General features: G+C 38.8%; 1 protein-coding gene across 1 annotated transcript; it reads left to right on the plus strand.

Annotated features, from left to right (window-relative positions):
* Positions 1–2616: 2616 nt before the first annotated feature.
* Positions 2617–14939, plus strand: LOC113757625 (serine/threonine-protein kinase SAPK1-like). Its single transcript, XM_027300776.1, has 5 exons — positions 2617–2712; positions 14268–14369; positions 14475–14528; positions 14597–14689; positions 14796–14939. Exons 1-5 carry the CDS (start codon positions 2617–2619, stop codon positions 14937–14939), a joined length of 489 nt encoding a protein of 162 aa, XP_027156577.1.
* Positions 14940–26176: the final 11237 nt, after the last annotated feature.

Consider the following 26176-nt stretch of genomic DNA (forward strand, 5'->3'; position numbering starts at 1 on the left):
ACGTCCTAAGAGATTCAAGAAAACTTCCAGAACTCATTGATCTCGTTCGGACGCATAAAAACTGAACATCGGACGTCCGACAGCACCAACGGCTAGTTGACTCTTTAGTTGCCTTCTACCCGTTGACAGCATTAATTGAAGAATTTTCTGGTCTCCTATAAAAAGAACAAAGTCAACCACCTCAAAAATACTTTGCACGTCAAGTCTACATCAGATTGTGAGTGATTCAAGTGTTAGAATACTCCAAAGGAACATTTGTATTCTTAGCTTGTGCAATTCTCTTGTAGTTTTTCAAGTGTGACACAGCTTCTTCAATAGTGTAGTATTGTGAGGATTTTTCGATTGTTTGTAAAATTTCCTTATTTGACCAAGTGTGGTTTGGGGCAAGAAGGAAGTGATCCTTCCCTTGTACACAGGATATTGGTTGCAAGATTGTTCAACTTGAAGTAACCTGGTATATAAAAGTGCTGTTCAAACTCCAGTAGAGTTTGAAGCCTGGTTTGTTTCACTATTTTCGTTTACAGCTTTTCTATATAAACTGTTCTCCTCTTCATCTTACGAATACCTGTGCTTTCGTGTAATCTGATCCTCTGGGTGGTCTTTGAGAAAAGAAAGGTAGGCTTTGAAGAAAAGTGACCTATATCTTAGCTGGTTTTTTGAAAACCTAATTCACCCCCCCTCTTAGGTTGTCTTCGATCCTTACAACAGTTATGTGTTCTATGTATCAATGCTCTATGTGTATACATGCCTTATGTGGTGTTTACTTTTGGTTCTTTGTTCATGCTTATATGACTATGTTTATATGCACTTTTAATATTCTCTTTTTGCCTCGACCTTAGATAGATTTAGATCTATGGAGGGTACTCGTAGTGGACGAGGCCGTGGGCGCGGTACTAGGCAACCCACAACTGACGGGGGTACTAGGGAAACCACTTCTGAACCAAACCCTGAACCTAGGATTGGTCCCAATGTCCAAAAGCTGCTGCTAAGCAGCAAATGACTGACTTGTTAGCCCACGTAGTGCAACACCAGGGCCAACCTCCTGTCCAGCAACCTGGAAACCCTGGTCATTTAGTAGAGGGTGAAGATAGGGCCCTAGAGAGATTTCAGAATTTCTCTCCACCAAAGTTTCTGGGCGGGCCAGATCCGGACGTGGCCGAAAAGTGGTTAGAGAAAATGATAGACATTTTTACCGCCTTACACTATTTAGAGGAGAGACATGTTACTTTCGCTGTCTTCCAATTGGAAGGGGCTGAACACTCTTGGTGGAACGTGATACGAATGAAGTGGGACAGAGAACAAACACCAAGAACCTGGGTGAACTTCACGAGGAACTTCAACGCGAAATACTTTCCCCCTCTAGTCAAGGAAAAGAAGGAGGACGAATTTATTAGGCTTCGTCAGGGAGCTCAATCGGTGGCTGAGTATGAGAGCCATTTTACGCGATTATCTAAGTTTGCCCCTGAACTCATTTTGATAGAGCAAAGGAGAGTTCAACTTTTTATTTAGGGGCTAAATGTGGAAATTCAAAAGGATCTGGCGGTAGCCCAAATCAGTACCTTTAGTGACGCCGTAGAGAAAGCTTTGCGAGTTGAAAATGCAAGGCTTCAAGTGAGGAATTTCCAGGTGAAGAAATGGGGATTCTCTGCGAGTAGTTCGACGCAAGGGGATAAAGGTACCCTTCCGAAGTTTGGAAGGGGAACCGGAGGAGGAAGACTACCGGGAATGGCACGAGGGACTCCGCCAAGGGGTGGTCACAATGGACGAGGCCCACAGAGAAGTGCCTCATAGGGAAGTTCAGCCTCGATTTCTCGTGGACCTTGTGGATTTTGTGGGAAACCAAATCACACTGAGGATAACTATTGGAGGAAAGAGAGAAAATGCTTACGTTCGAAGGCCAACTCGGGGCAGTCGAACGTGGAAGGGACAAAGCCGAAGGTGCCAGCTTGGGTATACTCCCTTGAGCAACATCAAGTCCCTGATTCCTCTAGGGTCGTAGAATGTACGATCCCTGTTTTCCATCGTCTAGTCAGGATTTTGATAGACCCCGGTGCTACCCATTCCTTTGTTAGCCCCGATTTTATGTGCGGCATTGATATAAAACCTGTTAGCTTGCCTTATGACTTAGAAGTTAGTACTCCTACGGGAGATCAACGTTTGATTACTGGTATGATGTATGCTAATTGTGAAATTTGGGTAGGAGAGAGGAAGCTTTTGGGGAATCTTATAAGTTTAGCTATTAAGGGGTACAACGTTATATTGGGTATGGACTGGTTAGCTAAATACGATGCACAACTTGACTGTAAGAGGAAAGTAGTGGAATTTCGTATACCGGGGGAGGCGACCTTAAGGCTAGATGTAAGGGGTAGTTTAGCCTCATCTGCATTGATTTCGGGTATTCGGGATAGGAAACTACTGCATAGAGGGGCATAAGGGTTCCCATCTTTTCTTATAAACACTCCCACTGATAAGTTGAGGGTTGAAGATGTGTCTGTAGTTAGTGACTATCCGGATGTATTTCCTGATGAATTAGTAACTTTACCTCCGGAAAGAGAGATAGAGTTTAAGATTGATCTATTACCGGGGACGTTACCTATCTCTAAGACCCCCTATCGAATGGCACCTGCTGAACTCAAGGAGTTGAAGTTACAGTTGCAAGACTTGTTGGAGCGTGGGTTTATTCGTGAGAGTGGATCTCCTTGGGGGGCACCTGTACTATTTGTGAAGAAGAAGGATGGAACTTTAAGATTGTGTATCGACTATCGGGGATTAAACAATATGACCATTAAGAACAAATACCCACTACCCCATATCGATGAACTGTTTGACCAGTTGCAAGGTGCAATGGTCTTTTCAAAGTTAGATCTCCGACAGGGGTATTATCAGTTGCTAATTAAGAAAGAAGATGTACCCAAGACTGCCTTCAATTCTAGATATGGGCATTTTGAGTTTGCTGTCATGCCCTTTGGGTTGACCAATGCCCCTGCTGCCTTTATGGATTTGATGCATCGGGTTTTCAAACCCTACCTGGACCAATTTGTTGTAGTGTTTATTGACGACATTTTAGTCTATTCCAAAACCCGTGAGGAACATGAGCAGCATTTGAAGTTAGTGTTACAAACCCTAAGAGATCACCAGTTGTATGCTAAATTTAGTAAGTGTGAATTTTGGTTGGAGAAAATCTCTTTTTTGGGACATGTGATTTCAAAAGAAGGTATTACGGTAGACCTCGCGAAAGTAGAGGCAGTGGCTGAATGGAAGAGGCCAGAAAACCCCACTGAGATTCACAGTTTCTTAGGATTGGCTGGGTACTATAGACGCTTTATTAAGAACTTTTCCAAACTGGCCGGCCCTTTAATCGACCTGACGAAGAAGAATGGTCGTTTTGTGTGGGATACTAAGTGTGAAGCCAGTTTTCAGGAATTGAAGCGAAGGTTAACCATGGCTCCTATTCTGGCCTTGCCTAATGGGAAGGACAGTTTCACTGTGTATACTGATGCTTCGAGGGAAGGCTTAGGATGTGTGTTGATGCAAAACTAGAACGTGATTGCTTTTGCCTCTAGGAAACTGAAAACCCATGAACAAAACTATCCTACCCATGACTTGAAGCTAGCTGCAGTGGTCTTTGCTCTGAAAAAGTGGAGGCACTATCTTTACAGGGTTACCTTTGAAGTTTATTCAGACCATAAGACCCTTAAGTACCTCTTTTCCCAAAAGGAGTTGAATATGAGGCAACGCCGGTGGATGGAACTCTTAGAAGATTATGACTGCACGATCAACTACCATCCGGGTAAGGCTAATATAGTGGAAGGAAAAGGTAGAAAAGGGAGCATTACCTGATTTCAATTTAAGTCCTGAAGGGATTTTAAAGTATAGGAACCGAGTAGTGGTGGCCAATGATGAAAACCTAAAAAGAGAGCTTTTAAAGGAAGCCCATCGATCGAAATACACGATCCATCCTGGTAGTAATAAGATGTATCAAGACTTGCGACGGTTGTACTGGTGGGATAAGATGAAGAGGGAGATTGCTCAATATATCCAAACCTGTCTGATTGCCAGCAAGTCAAGGCTGAACACCAAAAACCCTCTAGACTTTTACAACCTCTTGAGATACCTGAATGGAAGTGGAAAAATATCACGATGGACTTTGTTTCTAGATTGCCAAAAACTCAAAAAGGACATGATGCCGTTTGGGTGATCGTTGATCGGTTAACCAAATCGGCTCATTTCTTACCTGTGAATATGAAGTATTCAATGGATAAGTTGGCTTGGTTGTACATGGATGAAATTGTGAGGTTACATGGGGTCCCAGTGAGTATAGTTTCGGACCGAGATCCTCGCTTTGTATCGAGATTTTGACAGAAGTTTCAGGAGAACTTGGGGACCAAAATCAACCTTAGTACCACTTATCACCCCCAGACGGATGGACAGTCGGAGCGGACAATTCAAACCCTCGAGGATATGTTACGGACTGGTATTCTAGACTTTGGGGATAATTGTGGCCAGCATATGACCTTGGTAGAGTTCGCCTATAATAACAGTTACCATTCGTCCATTCAAATGGCACCGTATGAAGCTCTCTACGGACAGAAGTGTCGTTCGCCCATTTATTGGGATGAAGTAGGGGAAAAGAAAGTTCTAGATCGAACAACCATTCCCTGGATGGAGGATGCACAAGAAAAGGTTAAGTTGATCCGTCAAAGACTCCAAACAGCTCAAAGTCGACAAAAGAGCTACGCGGATAACCGAAGGAAAGATTTGGAGTTCGAAGTTGGAGACCGTGTTTTTCTTAAGATCACGCCACTACGAAGCGTCGCTGTGGGTAGAGGAAAGAAACTTCAACCACGGTTCGTAGGACCTTACACAATTCTTCAATGAGTTGGGAAAGTAGTGTACCGACTCGAGTTGCCACCAAGTTTATCTCGAATTCATGACGTCTTCCATGTCTCGATGCTGAAAAAGTACTATCCTGATCCGACCAACATTGTGCGACCAGAGGAGATTGAGATAGATGAGGCACTCACCTACGAAGAGAGACCCGTACAATTACTTGATCGAAGGATTCAGGAACTGAGGAATAAACAAATCCCTTTAGTGAAGGTCTTGTTGAGGAATCATGGAATAGAAGAGGCAACTTGGGAGGCGGAGGAGGAGATGCAAAAGAAATACCCTGAGCTGTTTAGTAACCCAGGTGAGCAATTTCGAGGGCGAAATTCTTTAAGGGGGAGAGGGTGTGAGAACCCAGAAAAAAAAATTTAATTTAGGCATTATTGTATTCCTGTGCACCCGTTTTCTTTTATTTTCTTTATTACATTACTTTTATCAACATTTTATCAGTAAATATAGGTTTTAAGTCATTTTCCTAGTATAAGTTAGTTCATGAGAAATTAGGAGTGTATATTGGACGTGGGACCCGCTAGTGCATTAAGTGAGAGAAATTCGGCCAATTAGGTTAAATTTTGCATAAAGCGATTTAATTCCTAGGTGTTAGGAGGTAATTAGAGGTTACCTAGATGGATTAACCATGGGGAGACAAGAAAATAACTTCAAGCAACAACAAAGTGCCAAGTGTCCATTTCTTATTGGAGTTGACTTGCCTAACTTTTGCCTAACTTTCTTTAACTTTACTAAAAGACCAATTTTGACCCAAATCATCCTCACTTCATGCTCTCCTTGGCCGAACCTCTCTAGGAAGAAAAGAAAAGAAAGCTTCAACCTTTCATCTTTTATTCTTGCACAAATCTTGAAAACCAACCGATTACTTCGTGAATTAGTCCACAAAATCGACTTGCTAAGGGAGTTTGAAGGACTTGGTGGAGTTAGTTTGAAAGAAAAACCCCTAAGCTACTACCTTTCTTGAAGAGTTAAGGTATTTTGCTTGGAACTTACTCTTTGTTCCTAATAATGGCCAATTGGTGCCTTATGGTAGCTAACTAGTGGATTTTATGGAAGATTTTATGGATTAGAGTGAAGTTAGCTAATTTTCTGATTTTTGTGAGAATTTTTCTGTTTTCCTATGATGGATATGGTTGGGCTTGAATTGATGGTTCTAAATGGTGTTAAATAGCTCTCTTTTGCGTTAATTGCGGTTATTTGCGGAAAATTTCAGCTTGTGCGGAAAATTTCAGATTTAGGGTTTCTAATTGGGGGTTTTCTATGGTTGGTTGTTGAGCTTCTAATTGGCTATGATTAAGGGGTATTGTGACCCTAATGGGTGCTTGTGGTTGTTTTGGATGCATTTTAATGGTTGATTGTAGGTTGGAAAAGCTGAAATTTTAGGGGAAATGCTGTCCAAATGTCTAGGGTATTGAATTCTTGTGAGTTGGGTTGAGATTGGATAGAAATGAACGGTTTTAGGGTTTGTTTCTACTTTTAACCCTAAATGTTATATGTTTTTCATTTCCAAGCTATATTTGGTTTTTGCCTTAATAGTTCGTTTAAAAAGGTATTCGACTCGTGTTCGAGTCTTAATTGTACTTTCTTGATTATTATAGGGCGTGCCGGTGATCCGAGGCTCACGTCGGGCGAAAACTTGTGAAATTGCTTTGATTGACTTGGTGAGTGTACTACTCACATGGTTGTTATTCCGTGGCTTCCTTGTACTTGAATTCTGTGATTGGACTAGTTGTGGTTATTGTTTGGGCTAGGTGAGGCGAGGGTGTACTTTACCACTCTCGTACTGTGACGAGCTGTAATTTGTCTTAATTTTATATTATTTTATTTTATTTTCTCGTGTGCATTTTTCCTCAATATACTCAATTATTTTGATTTTTCCTGAGATTTTATAAGTGAGGAGAGTTTGTAAAATGTTTTCCTAGTTTAAGTTAGTTCGTGACAAATTTGAAGTGCAGTGTAGACGTGGGACCCGCTAGTACGGTAAGTGCGATATATTTTTGACCACTAGTTGGAATTTTGTATTAAGTGGTATTAATTTTCCAAGGTGCTAGGAGATAATTAGAGGTTACTTAGATGTATTAACCATGGAGGGACAAAGGGATAGGTTTGAACTTAAAAGGGTGCTAGGTGTTGCAATATGGTTGGATGTTGGACTTTCACCATTTTACTTTACCATTACCAAATATCAAAATTGACTCAAAAATCATCTTCATTTGCTCCTTCTTGGCCGTGAGTCTTGAGAGGAAAAGAAAGCAAAACCTTCAACTTATTTCTTCCAAATCTTGCGCAAATCTTGTGATCCAACCGCTAGAATTTCAAATTTCTCCATAAAAATCCTTTGCTAAGTAAGATTAGGGAAGGTGGTGGAGTGGTTTTGGAAGAGGAGGTGCTAAGTTGCTTCTTTTCTTGAGTTTACAAGGTGAGTTGCTAAGAACTTCTTCCTTTAGTCTTGATAATGTTAAATTAGTGGCTTTAGTGGTTGAACATGTTGATTTATGGTGTGTTTATGGTTGGAAGTGAAGTTTTGATGGAGTTTGATTTATTATTGCTATTTTTCTGTTTTATATGATAATCATGGTTTAGTCATGGATTGAGGGCTTGTTATAGTGTAAAATGGAGATAGTATATGGTGGATATGATTGGTTGCGAAAAATTTCTGGTTGGAGCTGAAATTCCAGTTTAGGGATTGTAATTAACCCTGTTCTGCCTGGTACTGTTTGACCTAGATAGAGGCCGAATTGACCTTAGCATAAAACATGAAAGTTTTAGAGAATGATGTTTTATAGTTTCCTACTAAATTTCAGCTCAATATGAGTACTGTATCATGTGAAATGACTGAAATACCCTTGACTGCCACAACCCCTGATTCGCTGACAGTTTTCTGTTTTCGTAGAGATTCTGATTTTTTACCATGAAAATGCATTATTTGGTTTTTGAGGTCTTCATAAGGAATGTAGGTCTCTGTCTTAGCTTCGAAATTCCATAAGATTCGTCTTAATTCGATAAGCATAGCTTAAGTTACGATCGAAACATTGAGAGACATCAAACCTGCTGTTAGGCCTATTGTCTTTCAAATTGGTTTTCGGTTGCATTATTAAACTTGTGTTGTAATTGACTATATATGAAGGGTATTGTTACCCTAATTAGATGTTTTTAATAGCTTGTGAATTATATTTGAGGTTGTGGTTGATTTGGGTTGAATTTGGTGATGAATTGTAGGGTGAAAAGTAAGAAAAACAAGGGGAAATGCTGTTAAAATTTTCGCAGGAATCCCAAAGCAGTTCTGGGAAATCTGTAATATCTGGATGTCGAAATATCGGAATTGAGTTCCGTTTGTTGTGTTTTAAACTAGATTCATAGGGCTATGAACCGTGTAAATTTGAGTCTCTGTTTTGGTCTGTGGGATTTATGGTGATTTTTCAAAGTTAACCGAAATCATATACCTGCTCTGCCTTTTTCTGGTTAAGACAACAATTTGATGCTCGAATTTGATTGGCTTGTGATCTGAATCTTCTAAATGTGTCTTCTGAGAAATTTTACCCCTTTGAGTCTATTTTCCAACGGTGTAAATTTTACCAATTTCGGACTTAAAAATCCTAAGATATGATTTTTCAATCAGGGGTGTACAAAACTGGAAAAATTCTGTTTTCTTGAAATTATTCTCACTTTCAATTTCACCTTGAGATATGAGCTAGTACATCATTGTAAGTTTGATTTTGAGAGGAGTGAGGGGTTTTGGGGTCATGTATGTCCTTAGGACCAACCGTTTTCTTTTATTCTTAAGCCGTCTTTTATTTTTTCGTACTAGTGTATAACTTGGAGAGGTACCTGACTAGTAATCGAACCTCATTTGTGCATCCTATTTACTCGGTTTTGGATGAGGAAATTTCAACTGCTTTACCTTTGTTATTCTTAGGGTTTCACGGTGATTATGCCACTTTCGGTGGAAATTTTTGGAAGTACCTGTACTTGAACTGGTGAGTGTACCACTTCCCTAATTTGTTGCTTATCTGAGCTATCTGTGATTTCTGTATACTCTGTATGAAATGAGGGTGTACTTTATCTCTCTCGTTTCTCTCACCTGGTTACTTTGTTTCCTGCATACTGTATAAGTTTGTATTCGTTCTCTGTATCTGTTTTCTGTATCTGTTCTTTGCATAAGTCCGTGACCTCTGAGCTCAAATCTTGTGGCTAGTTACTCGAGTCGAGCCGGCAAGAGCCAGGTCTATTAGATAACGAACCACGGTAGTCTATTTCTGGGAATCTTTGGATATTGAGACTCTTGATTCCGGTATACTCGAGTATTACCACTTCTATTTCTGTTGAGGTGTTCGGGCCAGGTAAAGGGTATGTTTGGTGGACGGAAGTTGGTGTATTATAAATTGACGAAGAGTCAATGAGTTGGGATCAAGTACTGCTGCAGGAAATCTGGCTCCTGAAAGCCACCTGTATCCTTTCTATTTTAGAGCAATGTGTCTAACTGCTTTACTTTATACCTGGCATATATTTTTGATTAGTTAAGCGTGAATTGCCATGCTTTTAACTGCTTACATGTTTGGTACCTCATTGAGCATAAACTCACCCCGTTCTGTTATCCTTGTTTTCCTTACAGGGTTCCATGTTTTGAAATCAAGATTTTGAAGGAAGAGTTGAGCTAGTATAGTTATTATTTTTTTTTTGTATAGCTCCTCTGTGGTTGCAACCTAATAGTATTATGATCCAATGTTACTTTTGATTTGTAAAACCTTCCAAATATGTACATATAAAAGGTGTTCCTTGTGAGAGCCCGTAATTTTTCCATTTTAGGGTTTTATTATATTCAATGGCTTGTTTTCTGTACTTTCTGTATCCGAAAAATTTTCTAGATAATTTTTATGAGTAAGTATAGTTTTTAGATGATTTTTTTCTAGTATCGAATAGGTTTTGTGAAATTAAGAGCGTATACCGGATGTGGGACCCACTAGTATGAAAAGTTCGGAAAAATTCGGCCAACTAGATTAAGTTTTGGATACTCGAAATAATTTACCGGGTGTTAAGAGATAAGTAGAGGATGCTAAGTGGATTGGTATGAGAGAGACAAAAGTTAGGCAAGCATTAATGAAGGTGACAAGTGTCACCATGGGATTTGTCCTTAAGTAAGACTACTATTCCTTTTCTTACCATTGACTAAATAAATCAAAAAAATAACCAAAAATTCACCATTTTCTCTTCATCTTGGCCGAGCTCCTTGAGCAACAAAAGAAAGAAAACTCTTCAAGTTTTTGGCTTCAATCTTGCTTCAATCAACTCACTTAACCATCCAAACTTGGTTTTGCTCCATAAAAACACTTAAGGAAGTGATAGTGAGGTGTTGTGTGGAGTTATTTGGAAAGCTAAGAGGACTTGTTGCTCTCTCTCTCTTGTTTCTAAGGTGAGTCATGAAGAACCACTCTCCTCCCTCTAATGATGCTTAATTTATGCTTAGTGGTGGTATAAGATGCAACTTTATGGATTATTTTATGATTTTTGGTTGAATTGATGAAGTTTTGTAATTATTGGGGATTTTTCTGTTTTAATATGAATATGTTTGTGTGGATATGTATGATGATTGGAAATGGTATGTAAGGGACCTAGGAGGTGGAAAAAGTGGTTAATTGCAAGCAATTGCTGTTTTGGAAAGAAATTGAAAACTTAGGGTTTCATTGTTCTTCATTCTGCCCGGTTTTGTAGCTCATAGTTAGAGGCCAAATTGGCCTTGTATTAAAACATGAAAGTTGTAGGGAATGAAATTTTAGAGGTTCCTGAAAAATTTCAGGTCAATCGGAGTAGCGTAGCTTGAGAAAAGTCGAAATTACCCTTGCTGTTCTGGTTTTACCAGAATTTGGGAATTGCTTCTGTAATTGGTTATTTTGTCTAGGAATGCTTCCGAATTGGTTGTTGAGGTCTTCTGATGAAATGTAACCCTATTTCTTATCTTTCAGTTGGTTTTGGAATTTCTGGATTTGGACTTATGTAGGCTGTTTTATGATGTTTGCACTAGAATGCGTTCTGTGAATCTGTTTTTACGGTTCTGGCATAATAGATTGCATTTTTGACCTGGTTACACTCGAAACTGGGTTGAGTGACCTTCTGTAATATTGTAGCCCTATCTCTTAGCTTTGAAATGGTGACTCTTACACCTTCATACGATAATCGTAGTGCCTTTAGTGCCATTACCGTAAAATGAGGTCAAAAACTATTTTTTTTCAGGGCTAAAGCTAATTCCATTTCCAGATTTTCTGGTTTCCTCTAATGCCTATGTATGCTTATGGAACCCTATTTTGGTAGTATTTGGCATTGGTTTATGATTTGTAATCGAGTCTTATTGTGTTTATTTGAATAGTTTAGGGCTTGACTTTCATATCCGGTCATTTCCTAGCTAAATTTTGTACTTGAATGCCATTAAGCCTAGTGAACGGCTTTTGGGAATGAGATTATTTTGTACGAGATGTTGGGACTGATTTGAGGAAATGATGAAGCCATGATGGCTGGAAAATAGGTAAACACAAGGGATATGCTGCCGAAATTTTACTTGAAGGCTAGTTGGATTTACTTGTGATTTCAGCGAAGGGCTTTTGGGTTGTTTGAGCCTAGGTCTTCATGTTACCTTTTCGTTTCCAAAAATCATGTTCTGCACCCTTGCTTTAGTAATTATTTGGCGAGGCATACGACTGGTAGTCGAACCTTCAATTGTTTTCCTTGGATTATTTTAGGGTTTCTTGGTGATTAAAGCTCTCTTTTGGGAGGTATCTATACTGACCCCGGTGAGTGTTCCACTACCTGCTACCCGTTATGTGAAATATCTGAATATCTGAAATACTTGATTTATGACTGTTGGAGCCAAATACTGTTTTGATAAAAGGGAGGCGAGGGTGTACTTTATCACACTCATTTTCTTGTCTGTTCATATGCCAATTTTGAACGCGTATCTAAATCTGCTATCTGTTATCTGTATCTGGATCTGTATTTGTTCTGACGTCGTTTGGAAGCTTGTATCCAACGGCCTTTCTGTGACCTCTGCGCTCAACACCTGTGGCCAGTTACTCGAGTCGGGCCGGCAAGGGCCTGGTCGATTAGATAACGAACCACGGTAGTCTATTTTAGGATCTTTGGGTATTGAGACCCCTTGATTCCGGTATACTCGAGTATTACCAATTCTGATCTGATTGGATTTCGGGCCCGGTGGGGGTATGTGAGGTGGAAGGAGTCGAAGAAAGTGGAGTCTACGGTATTGGTTACTTCTGTAACGTTGACGGAGTGTCAACTATTATTTCGATCAAGTTTCGGTGAAGCGAATGGGAATTTGGCTCCTGAGAGCCACCCGTATCCTTTCTGTCTATGGTGTTTGTTCACTTCTTTATTTGATGCACATATGTGATTAATTGAATATGAAGTTCCATGTTTCTTACTGCTATATGTCTGGTACCTCATTGAGCGCAAGCTCACCCCTTTCCGTTCCTTTTTGTTTTCCTTACAGAAAAATAAATACTTTTGGACTGGATTTGACAATTGGTTGCCGAATTGAGCTAGTTGGACATATCTTTTGTATAGCTCATTGATTGAAACCCTAAATGTATTTTTGGGTCCGTTTCTCTTTTGAATTTGGCAAACCGTACATGTAACCACTTTTGAGTCACTTTGGTATGCCCCTTTGGGTTGTATATGCTTAATTTCGAGATGTAAATATTTGCTTGACGTTTGGTTGGATTTTGACGGGGCGATTACTATTCATAACCAACTCCGTTTTTGTTTTTTTTATTTTGTGATTTTGACTTGTTTACGCGCGTTTGTATGTTCTGGAACGTATTAGATCGCTTTAAACTGAACGACTGAGTCCCGGCGAGAGCTGGGCAGGCGGTCCGCCGAACCCTTTGGTTCGTCTTAGGGTGAGGTGGGGCTGTCACATTCCTTCATGTCTATGTGGTGTGTGGTTGGGATTGAATGACTGTACTTGTATGGTTCAAATTTGAGAACCTTTGTTCTATTTAGGCTTGCATTATTTTGAGATTTGAATATATGTACGTATACGTGCTAGGCTTGGGAAAATGTTATTTCGTTTATTATTGAGGTTGTACCCTGTGTTATGGGATGTATTTGATTCGAGGACTGTGGTGAGCGAGTGAGTCCTGGCGAGAGCTGGGCAGGCGGTTCGCTAAACCCTTTGGTTCGTCTTAGGGGAAAGTGGGGCTGTCACACGTATTATCTGGCCTACTTGAATGTTTACTATATCATTTGAAATACTCTTGATTGTACTTGATTTGGTGTCGTTTGGACGTGTATCCAACGACCTTTACTGTTAACTTTGGACCTTTACTGTTAACTCTGAGCTCTACCTCATTGGAAGTCAATTGACTCTAGCCGGTAAGGACTTGGTTGAGGACATTTGATAAGCCATGGGGACTGTATTTGGGAATCTTTGGGTATGAAACCCATGATTCCGGTATACTCGAGTATTACCAATTCTGTACTGCTTGGTGTTTGGGCCCGGTAAGGGGAATGTGTGGTGGACGGAATATTGGAGTAAAGAGGAGTCTACGGTTATGATTACTCTGTATACATTGACGGAGAGTCAATGAGATGAGATCAAGTATGGCAAAAGAGGAAAAGGGCTCTTAAGAGCCGTCCGTATCCTTTTATTCTCTATAGTTGTGTGGTGTTGATTTTACTCACTTGATGAACGTATTTGGATTGAATATTCTTATGTTTATGTGATCCTTGTATATTTACGTGATAGTACCTCATTGGGCGAAAGCTCACTCCGTTAAATTTTGTTTTCCTTACAGGGAACTATCTTTTGGACTTTTGCTTTTGAAGAATGAGTTGAGCTAGTTTAGAGATTTTGTATAGCTCCTCCATGGTTGGAAACCCTAATTGTGTTTGGATACAAATATTGCCTTTTGATGTGTAAATATACGAATGTGGTTTTGTAAAAGTGTGTGTACTTATGTTCATGTGTTATATTTGGTTTGTATAAATCCATTTCAAGGATTATATGAAGTTACTTGTCTTCGATTGGGTCTTGGTCGGATTGTGACGTGGTAGTCACTATTCATTTTCCGTTTCATGGATTTGTGGTTTGGTTAAGCGCGCCAATAGATTCCAGAACGACTTGAGTTTGTGTTTAACCGCCTTAGTAGTCTTGGCGAGAGCTGGGCAGGCAGTCCGCTAACCCCTTTGGTCCGTCTTAGGGGAAGGTGGGGCTGTCACAATAGATGAGAGCTGACAAGATAGCAAATGGAACTAGATTATGAATCAGGATGAGAAACTATTGTTTGTACTTTCAACTTCCTTAGTGGGAGATGTCTGTGATAAAAATCATGGAGCCATGTTTTGAAGCATACTTTTGTCTGCAGGTCGTGCTAACTCTGACACATTTAGCTATTGTGATGGAATATGCTACTGGTGGAGAGCTCTTTGCAAAAATTTGTAGTGCTGGTGGATTCAATGAAGATGAGGTGTAAACACATGCAAAATATATTTTGTTTGCCTTGATCTCATTTTCTTTTGGCATTGATTTTACAGAGAGATACTTATGGGACTTTCTTATTGTTAAAACGCAGGCTCGCTTTTTTTTCCAGCAGCTAATATCTGGTGTTAGTTACTGTCATTCAATGGTGAGATATTAGAACTATTTATTCTTTTTGAGTCCTCTTATTATTATCTCATTGTTCTCTCAATTCAGGAAATCTATCACAGGGACTTGAAGCTGGAAAACACACTTTTGGATAAGAGTCCAACACCACGGCTTAAAATATGTGATTTTAGTTATTCTAAGGTTACAAATCTTTGCATTTGTAATCAAAAAAATTGTGATTCAATTGACTTCGTATTTTTTTTGTGGATAATTTGAAATTTTGTTGGTTTCTGGCATTTACTTGCAGTCCGGTTTGTTGCACTCACAACCCAAATCGGCAGTTGGAACACCAGCATATATTGCACCTGAGGTCCTGTCAAGGAAGGAATATGATGGGAAGGTCTGTATCATCAAAATTCTTGAAGAATTTACAGAGATTCTCTCCCTCTGAGCATTAGTTTCCTCTTCTAGTTAACTCTTCACTGTGATAGTATAATGGAATTTCCTCCCTTTTGCTGTGATATTGTGACAGCCCCACCTCCCCCTAAGGCGAACCAGAGGGTTCGGCGGGCCGCCTGCCCAGCTCTCGCCGGGACTCAGTCGTTCACTACAATCCTCAAATGAATTACAAGAACAAACCTCTAAAATATTACAATATAAATCTCCAATATACATCAAATTCTCCAAAAATTACATGTTATAAGCGAAGCGGAAATAATTCTCAACTATACATAAAATGATTTCCAAAACCAAATTGTACAAAACATAGGTCATCCAGTCACGTGCACAAGTACTACAAGTCCTTCCTTCGCCTTGAGCCCTGTGGAGGGGAATAAAATATTTTTGGGGTGAGCTAGAAGCTCAGCGAGTAACCAGTAAAATCATTAAACAAATATATTTCACAATGTTGCATTTCGATCATTTCGATGATGTCAAGATTCAGAGATCAAATGTTCGTTTAGTGCTCTCGTGAGCCAGGGAAATCATAGCACTTGAACACCCAACGCTCAAATAGATCATTTAACATTAACATTAACATTACGAGGGAGCCCCTTCTTGAGCTCCAGATAAACATGAACATGAACCATAAACAGAGTGGAGACGTTGGTGTCCAGCACAAGACTTTCCCAGAACTCATTGAAGCCAAATCATGTCATGAACTCACATGCAAACACGCATGATATGCAATCGAGTACATAATGCAAGAAACATTTCACAAGTACTTTGGGAATAGTTTAGGGTCACTCACTTCCATGGCTCAGAAATAATCCATCAAATATCATTGCCTTGCTCAAATCCAAGCCTTAGTTCACAAACTCAATGCAAACAAATCCCTTCAAAGTTCGGACAGCACTTCCCCTGAATTTGCTAACTTTTCCCGCCATCATGGCTTCATTATTTCCTCATTCCAACCCAAAGGTACACACATGACAACAAGTTCATCCAATAGCCATTCAGCAAGCTCCAAGTAGTACTAGTACAAGTCAAGCTAGGGAAAAGTCCGGAAATGAAAGTTAAGCTCAAAACCAGAAAAACAGTTTTGACGTCATTTTGCGATAATGGCACCAAAGGTACTACGATGGTCGGATAAAGGTACAAGATACACCGTTTCGAAGCTAAGAGATAGGGCTACAATATTACAGAAGGTCACTCAACCCAGTTTCGAGTGTAACCTGGTCAAAAATGCAAGATACTATACCAGAATCACAAAAACAGATTCACAGAACGCATTCTAGCGGAAACATCATAAATCAGGCTATCCAAGTCCAAATCCAGAAATTCCAAAACCAGCTGAAATCTAAGAAACAGGGATAAATTTCATGAGAAGACCTCAACAACCAATTCGGAAGCAATTCCAGCCAAAACAACCAATTACAGGCGCAATTCTTACATTCGGGTAAAACCAGAACAGCAAGAGTAATTTTGACTTTTCTCATTCCACACTACTCTGATTGATCTGAAATTTTGTAGGCACCTTTAAAATGTCATTCCCTACAACTTTTATGTTTTAATCCAAGGCCAATTAGGCCTCTAACTAGGACCTAAAAATTCGGACAGAATGTAGCTTCATAAACCCTAGGTTTTCAATTTTCTTCCAAAACAGAAATTACTTGCAATCTTCCACTTTTTCCACCTTCTAGATGCCTTATATACCATTTCTAATCATCATAGATAGCCACACAATCATGCTTATATTAAAACAGAAAATCCCCATAAATAATAAAACTTCATCACTTCAACCACAAATCAAGAAATAATCCATAAAAGTGCATCTTATACCACCACCAATCATGAATTGAACATCATTTAAGGGAGGAGAGTGGTTCTTCACAACTCACCTTAGCCATACAAGAGATAGAGCAACAAATCACCTTAGCTTTCCAAACAACTCCACAAAACACCTCAAGACCACTTAGCAAAGAGATTTTATGGAATGATTTGGAGTTTTATTGGTTGGATTTGAAGATTGAGCAAGAAATAGAAGGAAGAAATTGAGAGCTTTTCTTTCTTTCTTGAGCAAGAACATTCGGCCAAGAAGCTTGCAAAATGAAGCTTATTTTGATCAATTTTTTGTATTTATTTGGTAAAGGTAAAGGTAAAGTCAAATGGTCAAAGTCCAAGATTAAATCACAAGGTGACACTTGTCACCTTTTTGGTTTAAAACTTATCTTTTTGTCTCTCCAATACAAATATCTTAACACTTTGTAAAATAATATCACTTAATACAAAATTCCAACAAGTTGTCAAAAATATAATGCATTTACCGCACTAGCGGGTCCCACATCCAAAATACGCTCTTAATTTCTCAAAAACTAACCGATACTAGAAAAATCATTTTAAAACTATCTTTGCTCATAAACTTTATCTGGGAAATTTTTCTAATAAAGAAAATGTAGAAAAGGCGGGCGATTAAATAAAATAAACCCTAGAAAATTAGAAAATTTTCGGGTTCTCACACTCATTCTTTTCGGGGCGTCACAAACTCCCCTCCTTAAAAGAATGTCGTCCTCGACATTCCCTCTTGTACCAATCAAGTCAAGACATCCCGCAAAAATCACAAATATTGCAAACCAAACCCACAGTCCGGCATCCTAAACTTCAAGCCTAGGATACACTACAGAGATCTGAAACCTAAGCTCTGATACCAACTGTGACAGCACCACCTCCCCCTAAGGCGAACCAGAGGGTTCGGCGGGCCGCCTGCCCAGCTCTCGCCGGGACTCAGTCGTTCACTACAATCCTCAAATGAATTACAAGAACAAACCTCTAAAATATTACAATATAAATCTCCAATATACATCAAATTCTCCAAAAATTACATGTTATAAGCGAAGCGGAAATAATTCTCAACTATACATAAAATGATTTCCAAAACCAAATTGTACAAAACATAGGTCATCCAGTCACGTGCACAAGTACTACAAGTCCTTCCTTCGCCTTGAGCCCTGTGGAGGGGAATAAAATATTTTTGGGGTGAGCTAGAAGCTCAGCGAGTAACCAGTAAAATCATTAAACAAATATATTTCACAATGTTGCATTTCGATCATTTCGATGATGTCATGATTCAGAGATCAAATGTTCGTTTAGTGCTCTCGTGAGCCAGGGAAATCATAGCACTTGAACACCCAACGCTCAAATAGATCATTTAACATTAACATTAACATTCAGAGGGAGCCCCTTCTTGAGCTCCAGATAAACATGAACATGAACCATAAACAGAGTGGAGACGTTGGTGTCCAGCACAAGACTTTCCCAGAACTCATTGAAGCCAAATCATGTCATGAACTCACATGCAAGCACGCATGATATGCAATCGAGTACATAATGCAAGAAACATTTCACAAGTACTTTGGGAATAGTTTAGGGTCACTCACTTCCATGGCTCAGAAATAATCCATCAAATATCATTGCCTTGCTCAAATCCAAGCCTTAGTTCACAAACTCAATGCAAACAAATCCCTTCAAAGTTCGGACAGCACTTCCCCTGAATTTGCTAACTTTTCCAGCCATCATGGCTTCATTATTTCCTCATTCCAACCCAAAGGTACACACACAACAACAAGTTCATCCAATAGCCATTCAGCAAGCTCCAAGTAGTACTAGTACAAGTCAAGCTAGGGAAAAGTCCGGAAATGAAAGTTAAGCTCAAAACCAGAAAAACAGTTTTGACGTCATTTTACGATAATGGCACCAAAGGTACTACGATGGTCGGATAAAGGTACAAGATACACCGTTTCGAAGCTAAGAGATAGGGCTACAATATTACAGAAGGTCACTCAACCCAGTTTCGAGTGTAACCTGGTCAAAAATGCAAGATACTATACCAGAATCACAAAAACAGATTCACAGAACGCATTCTAGCGGAAACATCATAAATCAGGCTATCCAAGTCCAAATCCAGAAATTCCAAAACCAGCTGAAATCTAAGAAACAGGGATAAATTTCATGAGAAGACCTCAACAACCAATTCGGAAGCAATTCCAGCCAAAACAACCAATTACAGGCGCAATTCTTACATTCGGGTAAAACCAGAACAGCAAGAGTAATTTCGACTTTTCTCATTCCACACTACTCTGATTGATCTGAAATTTTGTAGGCACCTTTAAAATGTCATTCCCTACAACTTTCATGTTTTAATCCAAGGCCAATTAGGCCTCTAACTAGGACCTAAAAATTCGGACAGAATGTAGCTTCATAAACCCTAGGTTTTCAATTTTCTTCCAAAACAGAAATTACTTGCAATCTTCCACTTTTTCCACCTTCTAGATGCCTTTTATACCATTTCTAATCATCATAGATAGCCACACAATCATGCTTATATTAAAACAGAAAATCCCCATAAATAATAAAACTTCATCACTTCAACCACAAATCAAGAAATAATCCATAAAAGTGCATCTTATACCACCACCAATCATGAGTTGAACATCATTTAAGGGAGGAGAGTGGTTCTTCACAACTCACCTTAGCCATACAAGAGATAGAGCAACAAATCACCTTAGCTTTCCAAACAACTCCACAAAACACCTCAAGACCACTTAGCAAAGAGATTTTATGGAATGATTTGGAGTTTTATTGGTTGGATTTGAAGATTGAGCAAGAAATAGAAGGAAGAAATTGAGAGCTTTTCTTTCTTTCTTGAGCAAGAACATTCGGCCAAGAAGCTTGCAAAATGAAGCTTATTTTGATCAATTTTTTGTATTTATTTGGTAAAGGTAAAGGTAAAGTCAAATGGTCAAAGTCCAAGATTAAATCACAAGGTGACACTTGTCACCTTTTTGGTTTAAAACTTATCTTTTTGTCTCTCCAATACAAATATCTTAACACTTTGTAAAATAATATCACTTAATACAAAATTCCAACAAGTTGTCAAAAATATAATGCATTTACCGCACTAGCGGGTCCCACATCCAAAATACGCTCTTAATTTCTCATAAACTAACCGATACTAGAAAAATCATTTTAAAATTATCTTTGCTCATAAACTTTATCTGGGAAATTTTTCTAATAAAGAAAATGTAGAAAAGGCGGGCGATTAAACAAAATAAACCCTAGAAAATTAGAAAATTTTCGGGTTCTCACACTCATTCTTTTCGGGGCGTCACAAACACCCCTCCTTAAAAGAATGTCGTCCTCGACATTCCCTCTTGTACCAATCAAGTCAAGACATCCCGCAAAAATCACAAATATTGCAAACCAAACCCACAGTCCGGCATCCTAAACTTCAAGCCTAGGATACACTACAGAGATCTGAAACCTAAGCTCTGATACCAACTGTGACAGCCCCACCTCCTCCTAAGGCGAACCAGAGGGTTCGGCGGGCCGCCTGCCCAGCTCTCGCCGGGACTCAGTCGTTCACTACAATCCTCAAATGAATTACAAGAATAAACCTCTAAAATATTACAATATAAATCTCCAATATACATCAAATTCTCCAAAAATTACATGTTATAAGCGAAGCGGAAACAATTCTCAATTATACATAAAATGATTTCCAAAACCAAATTGTACAAAACATAGGCCATCCAGTCACGTGCACAAGTACTACAAGTCCTTCCTTCGCCTTGAGCCCTGTGGAGGGGAATAAACTATTTTTGGGGTGAGCTAGAAGCTCAGCGAGTAACCAGTAAAATCATTAAACAAATATATTTCACAATGTTGCATTTCGATCATTTCGATGATGTCATGATTCAGAGATCAAATGTTCGTTTAGTGCTCTCGTGAGCCAGGAAAATCATAGCACTTGAACACCCAACGCTCAAATAGATCATTTAACATTAACATTAACATTAAGAGGGAGCCCCTTCTTGAGCTCCAGATAAACAGGAACATGAACCATAAACAGAGTGGAGACGTTGGTGTCCAGCACAAGACTTTCCCAGAACTCATTGAAGCCAAATCATGTCATGAACTCACATGCAAGCACGCATGATATGCAATCGAGTACATAATGCAAGAAACATTTCACAAGTACTTTGGGAATAGTTTAGGGTCACTCACTTCCATGGCTCAGAAATAATCCATCAAATATCATTGCCTTGCTCAAATCCAAGCCTTAGTTCACAAACTCAATGCAAACAAATCCCTTCAAAGTTCGGACAGCACTTCCCCTGAATTTGCTAACTTTTCCAGCCATCATGGCTTCATTATTTCCTCATTCCAACCCAAAGGTACACACACAACAACAAGTTCATCCAATAGCCATTCAGCAAGCTCCAAGTAGTACTAGTACAAGTCAAGCTAGGGAAAAGTCCGGAAATGAAAGTTAAGCTCAAAACCAGAAAAACAGTTTTGACGTCATTTTGCGATAATGGCACCAAAGGTACTACGATGGTCGGATAATGGTACAAGATACACCGTTTCGAAGCTAAGAGATAGGGCTACAATATTACAGAAGGTCACTCAACCCAGTTTCAAGTGTAACCTGGTCAAAAATGCAAGATACTATACCAGAATCACAAAAACAGATTCACAGAACGCATTCTAGCGGAAACATCATAAATCAGGCTATCCAAGTCCAAATCCAGAAATTCCAAAACCAGCTGAAATCTAAGAAATAGGGATAAATTTCATTAGAAGACCTCAACAACCAATTCGGAAGCAATTCCAGCCAAAACAACCAATTACAGGCGCAATTCTTACATTCGGGTAAAACCAGAACAGCAAGAGTAATTTCGACTTTTCTCATTCCACACTACTCTGATTGATCTGAAATTTTGTAGGAACCTTTAAAATGTCATTCCCTACAACTTTCATGTTTTAATCCAAGGCCAATTAGGCCTCTAACTAGGACCTAAAAATTCGGACAGAATGTAGCTTCATAAACCCTAGGTTTTCAATTTTCTTCCAAAACAGAAATTACTTGCAATCTTCCACTTTTTCCACCTTCTAGATGCCTTATATACCATTTCTAATCATCATAGATAGCCACACAAATCATGCTTATATTAAAACAGAAAATCCCCATAAATAATAAAACTTCATCACTTCAACCACAAATCAAGAAATAATCCATAAAAGTGCATCTTATACCACCACCAATCATGAATTGAACATCATTTAAGGGAGGAGAGTGGTTCTTCACAACTCACCTTAGCCATACAAGAGATAGAGCAACAAATCACCTTAGCTTTCCAAACAACTCCACAAAACACCTCAAGACCACTTAGCAAAGAGATTTTATGGAATGATTTGGAGTTTTATTGGTTGGATTTGAAGATTGAGGCAAGAAATAGAAGGAAGAAATTGAGAGCTTTTCTTTCTTTCTTGAGCAAGAACATTCGGCCAAGAAGCTTGCAAAATGAAGCTTATTTTGATCAATTTTTTGTATTTATTTGGTAAAGGTAAAGGTAAAGTCAAATGGTCAAAGTCCAAGATTAAATCACAAGGTGACACTTGTCACCTTTTTGGTTTAAAACTTATCTTTTTGTCTCTCCAATACAAATATCTTAACACTTTGTAAAATAATATCACTTAATACAAAATTCCAACAAGTTGTCAAAAATATAATGCATTTACCGCACTAGCGGGTCCCACATCCAAAATACGCTCTTAATTTCTCATAAACTAACCGATACTAGAAAAATCATTTTAAAATTATCTTTGCTCATAAACTTTATCTGGGAAATTTTTCTAATAAAGAAAATGTAGAAAAGGCGGGCGATTAAACAAAATAAACCCTAGAAAATTAGAAAATTTTCGGGTTCTCACACTCATTCTTTTCGGGGCGTCACAAACACCCCTCCTTAAAAGAATGTCGTCCTCGACATTCCCTCTTGTACCAATCAAGTCAAGACATCCCGCAAAAATCACAAATATTGCAAACCAAACCCACAGTCCGGCATCCTAAACTTCAAGCCTAGGATACACTACAGAGATCTGAAACCTAAGCTCTGATACCAACTGTGACAGCCCCACCTCCCCCTAAGGCGAACCAGAGGGTTCGGCGGGCCGCCTGCCCAGCTCTCGCCGGGACTCAGTCGTTCACTACAATCCTCAAATGAATTACAAGAATAAACCTCTAAAATATTACAATATAAATCTCCAATATACATCAAATTCTCCAAAAATTACATGTTATAAGCGAAGCGGAAACAATTCTCAACTATACATAAAATGATTTCCAAAACCAAATTGTACAAAACATAGGCCATCCAGTCACGTGCACAAGTACTACAAGTCCTTCCTTCGCCTTGAGCCCTGTGGAGGGGAATAAACTATTTTTGGGCTGAGCTAGAAGCTCAGCGAGTAACCAGTAAAATCATTAAACAAATATATTTCACAATGTTGCATTTCGATCATTTCGATGATGTCATGATTCAGAGATCAAATGTTCGTTTAGTGCTCTCGTGAGCCAGGAAAATCATAGCACTTGAACACCCAACGCTCAAATAGATCATTTAACATTAACATTAACATTAAGAGGGAGCCCCTTCTTGAGCTCCAGATAAACAGGAACATGAACCATAAACAGAGTGGAGACGTTGGTGTCCAGCACAAGACTTTCCCAGAACTCATTGAAGCCAAATCATGTCATGAACTCACATGCAAGCACGCATGATATGCAATCAAGTACATAATGCAAGAAACATTTCACAAGTACTTTGGGAATAGTTTAGGGTCACTCACTTCCATGGCTCAGAAATAATCCATCAAATATCATTGCCTTGCTCAAATCCAAGCCTTAGTTCACAAACTCAATGCAAACAAATCCCTTCAAAGTTCGGACAGCACTTCCCCTGAATTTGCTAACTTTTCCAGCCATCATGGCTTCATTATTTCCTCATTCCAACCCAAAGGTACACACACAACAACAAGTTCATCCAATAGCCATTCAGCAAGCTCCAAGTAGTACTAGTACAAGTCAAGCTAGGGAAAAGTCCGGAAATGAAAGTTAAGCTCAAAACCAGAAAAACAGTTTTGACGTCATTTTGCGATAATGGCACCAAAGGTACTACGATGGTCGGATAATGGTACAAGATACACCGTTTCGAAGCTAAGAGATAGGGCTACAATATTACAGAAGGTCACTCAACCCAGTTTCGAGTGTAACCTGGTCAAAAATGTAAGATACTATACCAGAATCACAAAAATAGATTCACAGAACGCATTCTAGCGGAAACATCATAAATCAGGCTATCCAAGTCCAAATCCAGAAATTCCAAAACCAGCTGAAATCTAAAAATAGGGATAAATTTCATCAGAAGACCTCAACAACCAATTCGGAAGCAATTCCAGCCAAAACAACCAATTACAGGCGCAATTCTTACATTCGGGTAAAACCAGAACAGCAATAGTAATTTCGACTTTTCTCATTCCACACTACTCTGATTGATCTGAAATTTTGTAGGCACCTTTAAAATGTCATTCCCTACAACTTTCATGTTTTAATCCAAGGCCAATTAGGCCTCTAACTAGGACCTAAAAATTCGGACAGAATGTAGCTTCATAAACCCTAGGTTTTCAATTTTCTTCCAAAACAGAAATTACTTGCAATCTTCCACTTTTTCCACCTTCTAGATGCCTTATATACCATTTCTAATCATCATAGATAGCCACACAATCATGCTTATATTAAAACAGAAAATCCCCATAAATAATAAAACTTCATCACTTCAACCACAAATCAAGAAATAATCCATAAAAGTGCATCTTATACCACCACCAATCATGAATTGAACATCATTTAAGGGAGGAGAGTGGTTCTTCACAACTCACCTTAGCCATACAAGAGATAGAGCAACAAATCACCTTAGCTTTCCAAACAACTCCACAAAACACCTCAAGACCACTTAGCAAAGAGATTTTATGGAATGATTTGGAGTTTTATTGGTTGGATTTGAAGATTGAGCAAGAAATAGAAGGAAGAAATTGAGAGCTTTTCTTTCTTTCTTGAGCAAGAACATTCGGCCAAGAAGCTTGCAAAATGAAGCTTATTTTGATCAATTTTTTGTATTTATTTGGTAAAGGTAAAGGTAAAGTCAAATGGTCAAAGTCCAAGATTAAATCACAAGGTGACATGTGACGCCCCGAAAAAAAATGAGTTTGAGAACCCGGAAATTTTTTTAATTTTCTAGGTTTTATTTTTTTAACGCCCGCCTTTTCTACATTTTCTTGATTATAAAAATTCCCCAGATAAAGTTTATGAGCAAAAATAGTTTTAAAATGATTTTTCTAGTATCGATTAGTTTTTGAGAAATTAAAAGCGTATTTTGGACGTCGGACCCGCAAGTGCGGTAAATGCATTATATTTTTGACAACTTGTTGGAATTTTGTATTAAGTGATATTATTTTACAAGGTGTTAAGATATTTGTCTTGGAGAGACAAGAAGATAATCTCAAGCTTAAAGAGTGACAAGTGTCACCTTGTTATTGAAGGTTGGACTTTGACATTTGACCATCTTACTACCTTTACCAAATAAGTACCAAATTGATCCAAAATTACCTTCATTCTTCATCATCTTGGCTGAGCTTCACAAGGAGAAAAGAAAGGAAAGCTTTCATCTTACTTCTTCATTTCTTGCTCCAATCAAACAATTTAACCGATTAAACTTGGATTTGCTCCATAAAAACCTTTCTCTTGGTAGTATTAAGGTGTGTAGTGAAGTGGTTTGAGAAGCAAAGGTGCTAAGTTGGGTCTTTTCTTGGGTTTGTAAGGTAAGTGACTAAGGAACCTTTCCTTTGATCTTGATAATGTTCAATTAGTGATTGGTGGTGGTTGAATAAGTGATTTTATGGTTGATTTCCTGATTTTGGTTGAAAATGATGAAGATTTATTATTTTTGGGGATTTTTCTGTTTTCATATGGATATGATTATGGGGTCATGTATGATGATTGAAAATGATGTTTAATGACTCTAGGAGGTGGAAAAAGTGATTAATTGCAACCAATTTCTGTTTTGGACCAAAAATTGAAAAGTGAGGGTTTTGTGATGAACATTCTGTCCGAATTTTTAGGTCCTAGATAGAGGCCGAATTGGCCTTGGCTCAAAACATGAAAGTTGTAGATATTGATGTTTTAAGGGTGCCTGTAAAATTTCAGGGCATTTGGAGTAGTGTAGAATGAGATATGTCGTATTTACTATTGCTGTTCTGGGTTTCAGGATGGCCGAACTGAGCCTGTAAATGGGTTGTTTTGACTGGAATTTTTTTGGATTTGGGTGTTGAGGTCTTCTGATGAAATGTAGC

This window comes from Coffea eugenioides, unplaced genomic scaffold (genome assembly GCF_003713205.1).
Source record: "Coffea eugenioides isolate CCC68of unplaced genomic scaffold, Ceug_1.0 ScVebR1_3149;HRSCAF=4306, whole genome shotgun sequence".
Taxonomy (NCBI): domain Eukaryota; kingdom Viridiplantae; phylum Streptophyta; class Magnoliopsida; order Gentianales; family Rubiaceae; genus Coffea; species Coffea eugenioides.

What these genes read in the sequence shown, in the direction of transcription:
- LOC113757625 (XM_027300776.1), top strand. Translation starts at nt 2,617, where the DNA reads ATGGCACCTGCTGAACTCAAGGAGTTGAAGTTACAGTTGCAAGACTTG. An exon ending in GTGGATTCAATGAAGATGAG is followed by an intron (nt 14,370 to 14,474) that starts GTGTAAACACAT and finishes GTTAAAACGCAG; the next exon opens with GCTCGCTTTTTTTTCCAGCA. An exon ending in TTAGTTACTGTCATTCAATG is followed by an intron (nt 14,529 to 14,596) that starts GTGAGATATTAG and finishes CTCTCAATTCAG; the next exon opens with GAAATCTATCACAGGGACTT.